Source organism: Etheostoma spectabile, unplaced genomic scaffold (genome assembly GCF_008692095.1).
Source record: "Etheostoma spectabile isolate EspeVRDwgs_2016 unplaced genomic scaffold, UIUC_Espe_1.0 scaffold00004917, whole genome shotgun sequence".
NCBI classification, from domain to species: domain Eukaryota; kingdom Metazoa; phylum Chordata; class Actinopteri; order Perciformes; family Percidae; genus Etheostoma; species Etheostoma spectabile.
The window spans coordinates 1-7,776 of record NW_022603210.1 but is presented as its reverse complement, the minus strand read 5'-3'; the positions used below and the strand labels follow the sequence as shown (position 1 = coordinate 7,776).

At 42.7% G+C, this 7,776-nt stretch overlaps 1 protein-coding gene and 1 pseudogene across 1 annotated transcript; both read left to right on the top strand.

The window, feature by feature from the left end:
• The first annotated feature begins 1,122 nt into the window (after window positions 1-1,122).
• Window positions 1,123-2,941, top strand: LOC116677351 (uncharacterized protein K02A2.6-like; annotated as a pseudogene).
• Window positions 2,942-4,400: 1,459 nt separating this feature from the next.
• On the top strand, window positions 4,401-7,117 carry LOC116677350 (stonustoxin subunit alpha-like). The gene is made up of 3 exons (XM_032507905.1): window positions 4,401-4,570; window positions 5,409-5,455; window positions 6,567-7,117. The coding sequence occupies exons 1-3, from the start codon at window positions 4,410-4,412 to the stop codon at window positions 7,100-7,102; spliced, it is 744 nt and encodes a 247-aa protein (XP_032363796.1). The 5' UTR covers window positions 4,401-4,409; the 3' UTR covers window positions 7,103-7,117.
• Window positions 7,118-7,776: the final 659 nt, after the last annotated feature.

Here is a 7,776-nt window from a genome sequence, read left to right as displayed (position 1 = left end):
TCTATTATAATGAGTTTTCCGATAACCTATTTGGTAAACAGTGGGATTTAAAATCCACTAGCATCTATGCAGGTCCCCAAGGTGTAGCTGCTGAGGTAGAACTCACCCCTGAAAAAATGTCCTGGTACAAAATGTCAGGTGAATCTGTTCCCCACATTACTCTGACAATAAACCCCAAACATCAAGCTAAGGAATTAGGCCCAATGGTTAAATCTGCAGTAGCTGCTAAATATTTTAGACGCACTCAAACTGACGTTGTTTTCTACTCACCCAGCACTGACACATACTGCATCCACATGTTCCCGCCATATGTGCATGATACTGCTTTTTTGGAGAACTGTCTCATTTCCAGGTCACATGGTAGAGAAATGACTGATCACCCTGACGCGGCTGCCCCGGTGACCTCGCTTCCTGAATCCATGTGGAGTACTGGCTCCACAGATGTAGGGTTGGTGCATTGTAAACCTGTCACATTTGAAATGAAAACTTTGCTACCGATCAGACAGCCTCAGTACCCCATTAAACCAGTGGCTATTGAAGGTATTTCTCACACAATACAAGGCCTATGGTGCACGACTTGAGAAAAGTAAATGCTAATCTGGGAACACCTACGTGCCCCGTTCCAAATCCCTATGTGGCCTTTACAAATTTGTTGTCTACACAAAAATGGTTCACATGCATTGATCTGGCTAATGCTTTTTCTGTCTCCCGTTAGACCTAGAGCGTCGCGAACGGTAAACATCTGCACTGACTCAGCATATGTGGTAGGGGCTTGTCACTTAAACCTCCAGCAATGGGTAAGAACAGGGTTTGTAACTGCATCAGGAGAGCCAATTAGACATGAACAGGAAATTAAACTGTTAGTGCATCGCTTACAGGAACCTGCAGGAGTGGCAGTGATTGAATGTAGGGGCATGACAGTGGGAAGTCAGAAAAGGCAGAAGGAAATAGAATGGCAGATGAAGCAGCTAAAAGGAGTGCAGGATATGATAACCGTTTATGCAGACAACTAGTGTGCAGACCAGAGAATGAAACACAACACACACCCTAAAAGAACTACATTTGAAAGCTATCCCAGAAGAGAAAACATATTGTAAAAACAGAGGAGCTAGAGAGGTGGACGGAATCTGGCGCGGACCTGACGGGAGAGTACTGTTACCTCTTAGCATTACCAGACAGACTTTGACTGAAACACATAGATTAGGACATGTGGGATCAAACCAGCTGGACAGAGCGCTATGTCACTGATGGCATCCACACATGAAAGACATGACAAAAACTAGGTAGGAGAATGCCAGACATGCTTGCAATACAACCCAAAACCAACAGTGAAACCAGAAATGGGAGCATTCCCACTGAGGTGCGACACAATGAGGGAGGTAATCATTGACTTTACTGATATGGGGACAGTTAACAGAGGGTGCCAATACCGATTGACAGTCAATTTTTTTAGGATGGCCTGAAGCCTGGCCAGCAAAAAGGGAAGACAGCAAAACAGTGGTAAAAATGTCTAATCAACCATTACATCCCCACTCATGGTTTTTCTTCTAGGATAAGGTCTGACAACGGCTCCCACTTCAAGGATTCAGACCTACAAACTGTAGAACAAATGCTGGGGCTCCAGCATAAGTTTGGTACAGTGTACCATCCACAGTCACAGGGAAAAGTGGAGAGAATGAACCTAAACATAAAGCAGAAACTGAGCAAAATCTGCAGTGTGACTGGGATGCATTGGGTTGATGCTTTGCCTATTGCTCTAATGACAATTTGTTTTTCTGTGAACAGGTCCACTTGATTCACCCCATTTGAGCTGGAAAAAGGCAGAAAATTTCCTGGTCTGGCGGCTACTGGGCCAGCAGAAAGTAAAGTAAAAAGATTGCCCAAAGCCTATTTTTATGATTTACAAGTATTTGTGTCCAGGTTCTCCAAACAGAAAGGTGAGAGATCCACAGCCCACACGGTCCCCCAGGCTGCCTGGGTCAGCCTCAGAGAGATAAAAAGGAAGTGGAACCAACCCAGGTGGACCGGTCCATTCGAGGTGACTGAACGCACCAGCCATGCAGTGAAACTACGCAGAAAGGGGGAAACATGGAATCATTGGAGTCAGTGCACGCCAGCGGAGGAGCCAGGATGGACACTGAGGGAAGTGCAAGCCGCACTGGAAGGAGGCGCACGCATCCCTTCGGACGAAGAGAAGAGCGGAAAAGAGCAAAGGGACCAGCAAAGGGGCAGAATAATCCCCTCCCAAGCTCCAACTCCAGGTGATTAGTCCAATCCCTGGTTGAAGAAAGAAGTGGACACAAGGTTGACGAAGAGTGAAGGTTGAAAACGCCCAGGTTAGAGGTTCTGAATCTGGTATAAAGGTATCCCAGTCAACAGTCAAGATGAAATTCCATTCCCAAATGAAGCGTTTTGCATTGTTATTTGTAATATCTGTTGTAATTGTGACTGTGATTCTGATTTTGTGTAGAGAATTTCCGGGATCTGTTCAGTAGGTGGTTAGTTAATGATGATCTTTTAAAAAAGATCAAAAGGGGGAGTGGAAACCTTCTTAATGTATCCTGGGATGCTCTATGATTGAATTCCGGGACGCTTGTCATTTTGTTCTGATCACTGAATAGGTATCCAATGAAGGTGGTCCCGGTGGGACCAAAAGGAGGATTGTTGGGATTAAATATATTCATATCATGTGTGCATGAACATCATTATAATCATGTAGTGCATTATATTAATCATGTGTGTTAAATTCATTATATTTTGAGCTAAAGAGCAAAAGCATTACACATAGTCTGCTAGGTTTCAGTGTGATAGTTCATAAAGTTTACTGTGACCTTTTGATAAGTTGTTATGGTACAATGTGTCCAACCATAGCTCTGCCGAGTGAGTCTAATTCTGAAAAGCAGGGCCAAGGGTGGTTAGGGACACGTCCTGTGTTTGGGTGAAGGTCCTCTCCAGTAGAAGTCTGAGACCTGTTATCTATTTTGCAGGCCAAGCTCTGCTTGGCACTAACCTTCTGAAGACAAAACACAGCGCACAAACATGTCACGTGGTAGCAAATGAACTGCCCCTGTGCACATAAGATCATGCAGAAAGGGAAAAGAGTGAGACAAACTTAGGGAGAGCTATGGATGCATAATTCTCTTTAACCTTGTCTCTGGAATATTCCATGGTAATAAACGTTCTTTCATCCAACCTACGGACTTGAACCCTTCTTCCTGAAAGAATCTAGAAGGGCAGGATGTCGGCCTCAACACTGCTCATTTCTTTAAATTTCTTATGCTGCACTGTAACTTTTATTCTTGTGTTTCATGTGTCTATTTTTTAACTGTCTATTAATGTGTTTTACCGGTTTTTAATGCTTATGATTTTTAAGTGTTTGTACATGTGTTTTATCTGCTTAACTGATTTTGTGGAAAGCACTTTGAATTGCCCTGTTGCTGAAATGTGCTGTACAAATAAAGCTGCCTTGCCTTGCCTTACACTTCTGTTATAAATATTGTCACCTCTACACGTACATTTGTTATGATTACATTACTTGTAAATAAAATCTAGCGGGTCAACAAGTCTGCTAAAAGAGCCAAAGACACAAGTCATAGCAAGCCAGCGAATATTACTTAATAATCCCACAACAATAAGGCCAGCTGGCTGTCCTGCCCTTTGTTATTTTTGAAACTCTCTGCAACGACTAAAAGCCAGTCAGAGTTGTCTGGCTGCAGCTCGGCTGAGGAAGGTTTAAGCTGATGTGACGGTCCCCTTTGTGATAGACAGACCGAATGAGGATAGGTATGTCCACATCACAGACAGAGACATAGAAGCCCACTGCTGTTATTTGGAGTTCTGCTCTTTATTAAACTGTGAACATATAGTGGAAATTGTTATTTTCAACAAAGGTTTGACAATAAATGTCTCACAATACCTTATCTCTCTCACAGTAAGATGTTCAATCAATTAAAATAAAAAACCAAACTTCTAAGGTAATACTGCTGTATACAAATACAGTACATGAAATAGTATAGTGTCGCAATGCAAAATAGGCTACATTTAGCATTCAGCTCTGAACCTAAAATTAGTGATTCACTAATTTTGCTGGGTTTTACAGGCAGCTTCAATAACAGCAGAACAGAGTGATCAATCAATGTATTTGTGCTTCAGAATGTAATAACTACAAAATAATTACAAACATGGTTTATTTTTCACTCTCCCTCTTTGATGGATAATGAAATTTTCAAGTAGCTACACAATATTAGTTCTTGTAGCTGGACTGTAAAGCCCTGCCCATTTCTAGCACTCAAAGCAATTGTTAAGTATTGCTCCTGGGAGATGGCCCAAGTCGTACTTGAATTGTCATGACCAACTGTGTGTGTGTGTGTGTGTGTGTTTTTGTATGTGTGTGTAGTCTCTCAGGCTGCATGATCTCAGAGGAAGGCTGTACTTCTCTGGTCTCAGCTCTGAGCTCCAACCCCTCCCATCTGAGAGTGCTGGACCTGAGCTACAATCATCCAGGAGACTCAGGAGTGAAGTGGCTTTCTGCTTTACTGGAGGATCCAAACTGCAGACTGGACACTCTCAGGTATGGACGGACCAAGACTTCATTTTATTTATTTTTTGTCACTAACTGAGAAACTCAGAGGATCTAAGTGAAGGTGTATTACATGGGTTCTCAATCTTATAACACAAATCCAAATATTTATTTAAAGTCAGAGGTCTGGAAAGTACGGTGGCCCTGAAGTTCAAATCACAACAGCAAACAGAAAATCAAAAGCAAATCATAAAACACAGCAGCAAATAGAATAACACAAACTCATTATTTGCATGTTTTTAAAATAGGAGCTTTTCTGTGTTTACCAATGTCTCAGACCATTTTAGCGTATCAAATTTAAAAATAAATAATAATAAATGTGTTCACATCCCACCTTGTGGCAGGTGCAGGACGAATGAAAAATACTGAAGTAAAAATCAGATTTAATCAATCAGATTTAAACAACCACTTTTATGCAACATACATTCCAGCTGAGTAAAGCCGCCTACACATGATGGGGGGCAGAACCCCTCTGCACCGCCCGCTCCATTGATTTCCTACTGGGGGGGCTCGGATCAAATTACTTTAACTTTACCTAGTTGCTGCTGACCTTTGGTACGCGCAACCAATGAAATAATGAGATAACGGCATGTTGTTACCTAGAAACAGAATGCAACCCTTAATAACTTTTACCTGCGCTGTGCTTTGCTCTGCGTCTTACCTAGCGGTGCACTGACAGCTTTAGCAGCATTGCCCTGACTTTGACTTGAACAAGCTGCAGAGTTGACGTAGTCTCACTCCGTCTCATTTCACAATACGCTGGTTAAACCTTGCAATTATCCACAGCCCTGGAGTATGAAGTGGATTGTGTCTTTGTGTCTTCCTGCAGGGTGGACCATGGTGGACCACAGAGACTGAGACCTGGTCTGAGGAAGTGTGAGTGTGTTTTAAGTTTGCTCTAAGAGAACTCAGCTGTGTTTTACACTAGTTTAACCCCTTCCTGGCACTGGAAGTATAATAGTAGATAAGGTTACTTACTATTTTAATGTTTTACTGAACAGGATCCTGAGTGATTATCAGTTGATGGTGATTTGGCTAAATCTCCCTTTACCAGTGGATGTTATTATGGACAAAAACAACTATGAAGGAATAATCACAAAGCAATAGCATGGTGCTTCCATTGAGGAACGACTTAACTCACACTGGCCAATCATGTATCAAGAAACCAGACTTGTCAGTGTGGTTTGAGGCGGCGTAAGAGTCCCGTACAGGGAAACATGGAAACATTACTGCCTCGTGAAAGTTTAACAACCCCAAACACAAGCTCTGAACTGCCCGGGAGTTTGAGGAAGAGCTGACTGTTTCTTGCAACAACAAAGCACTCGTTATGCATCGCTCGTCTCATTTCTTTCTCTGTTTCTGGTGTGAATGCATTAATGTAAATGTGCTGTATTTATATACCGCTTTTCTAGTCTTAACGACTGCTCAAAGCACTTTTACATCATACAGGATACATTCACCATTCACACACATTCACACACTGTGGCACAGGCTGCCGTACAAGGTGCCACCTGCTCATCAGATATACACTCATACACATTCACAGCACCGGGGCAACTCGGGGTTCAGTGTCTTGCCTAAGGACACTTTGACATGGGACTGCAGGGCAAGGGATTGAACCACCAACCTTCCAATTGGTAGCCAACCGCTCTACCACTGAGCCACAGCCGTCCCCCATAAGCACTTTCTTTTTCTCCTTCTGTCTGTCTGCATAGACCTGTATTCACCCTCTGTCTGAAACACTACTTTGTACAGTTGAGAATTAAGAAACAGACAGGAAATGGGTCAAGAAGCTGGACATTGTTGACATGTTGACTCTCATGTTCAGGAACTCTTCATGTTGGTAGAACTGGATTGTTAAACATCACTCACAGCTGAATATGATATCAACGTTTGAAGGGTTTTCTTTCAGTTATTGTCAGTAAAGTTGTTAATAAATGATCAGATGATAACCTGCAGCTGTATTGTGTCTTGTTCTCTCCATCAGATGTCTGTGAACTGGAACTGGACACAAACACAGTAAACAGAAGACTCAAACTGTCTGACAACAACAGGAAGGTGACACGTGTGGAGGAGGATCAGTTGTATCCCGATCATCCAGACAGATTTGACTGCTGGGTTCAGCTGCTGTGTAGAGATGGTCTGACTGGTCGCTGTTACTGGGAGGTCGAGAGGAGAGGAGAGGTTGATATATCAGTGAGTTACAGAGGAATCAGAAGGAAAGGAGTTAGTAGAGACTGTGTGTTTGGATGTAATGATCATTCGTGGAGTCTGGTCTGCTCTGATGAACGTGGTTACTCTGTCTGTCACAATAACAGAAGAACAGTCCTCCCTTCCTGCTCTGTCTCTAACAGAGTAGCAGTGTATGTGGACTGTCCTGCTGGCTCTCTGTCCTTCTACACAGTCTCCTCTGACTCACTGATCCACCTCCACACCTTCTACACCACATTCACTCAGCCTCTCTATCCTGGGTTTGGGTTCTGGTCTGGTTCCTCAGTGTCTATGTGTCCTCTGCAGGACTGAGAGTCTCTCCTGTGGACAGAAACACTGACTGAAGACCAGCTGCTGAAATCAAAGTTCAGTCTGTTCACCATCACACACACTCTGCACTGTGAAGCAGATCTGATCAAAGCTGTCTCCTCGTGTTATTTTGCCTCACAAAGTCCTAATTAAAGTCAGAAAGGCAAAGGTATAACTACTAGGGGGGGCAGTAGCTCAGTCTGTAGGGAGTTGGGTTGGCTTATTTATTTATCTGACTTGTAGAATAACGTCAATGATCGACTTGTTTTAAATGTCGAATGTGGAACAACTTAATGCAAAATGAGTTCAATAAAACAAGGCCACATGCTGATTATTTGATGATGTATCTTCCTGTTGTGTCTGTGTTTACACTCCTAATAAATGGTAAAGTTTCCGTCACAATAAGGTTCAGTGTTGTCTCTGACAGACTCAGATTATTATCTAAGTGTGTGACAACATTATGGGATGGATCTTACAGAGATAGACCTTAAGTTAAAGAGTAAGATCCTTTAGTTTAACATGAATCAGCCCCTGAATCACATCACCAAACCCACCAGACTCCATGTAATATCACTACTTTTAGCGTGTATAGAGCAGCATATCTCCACCAGACTCCATGTAAATAATACTACTTTTAGCATGTATAGAGCAGCATATCTCCCACCAGACTCCATGTA

Bases quoted from the DNA above. Each gene is read 5' to 3' on its own strand.
- LOC116677350 (XM_032507905.1), top strand. From the start codon at position 4,410: ATGATCTCAGAGGAAGGCTGTACTTCTCTGGTCTCAGCTCTGAGCTCC. The intron at 4,571-5,408 runs GTATGGACGGAC...GTCTTCCTGCAG, and splicing joins TGCAGACTGGACACTCTCAG to GGTGGACCATGGTGGACCAC. The intron at 5,456-6,566 runs GTGAGTGTGTTT...TCTCTCCATCAG, and splicing joins GAGACCTGGTCTGAGGAAGT to ATGTCTGTGAACTGGAACTG.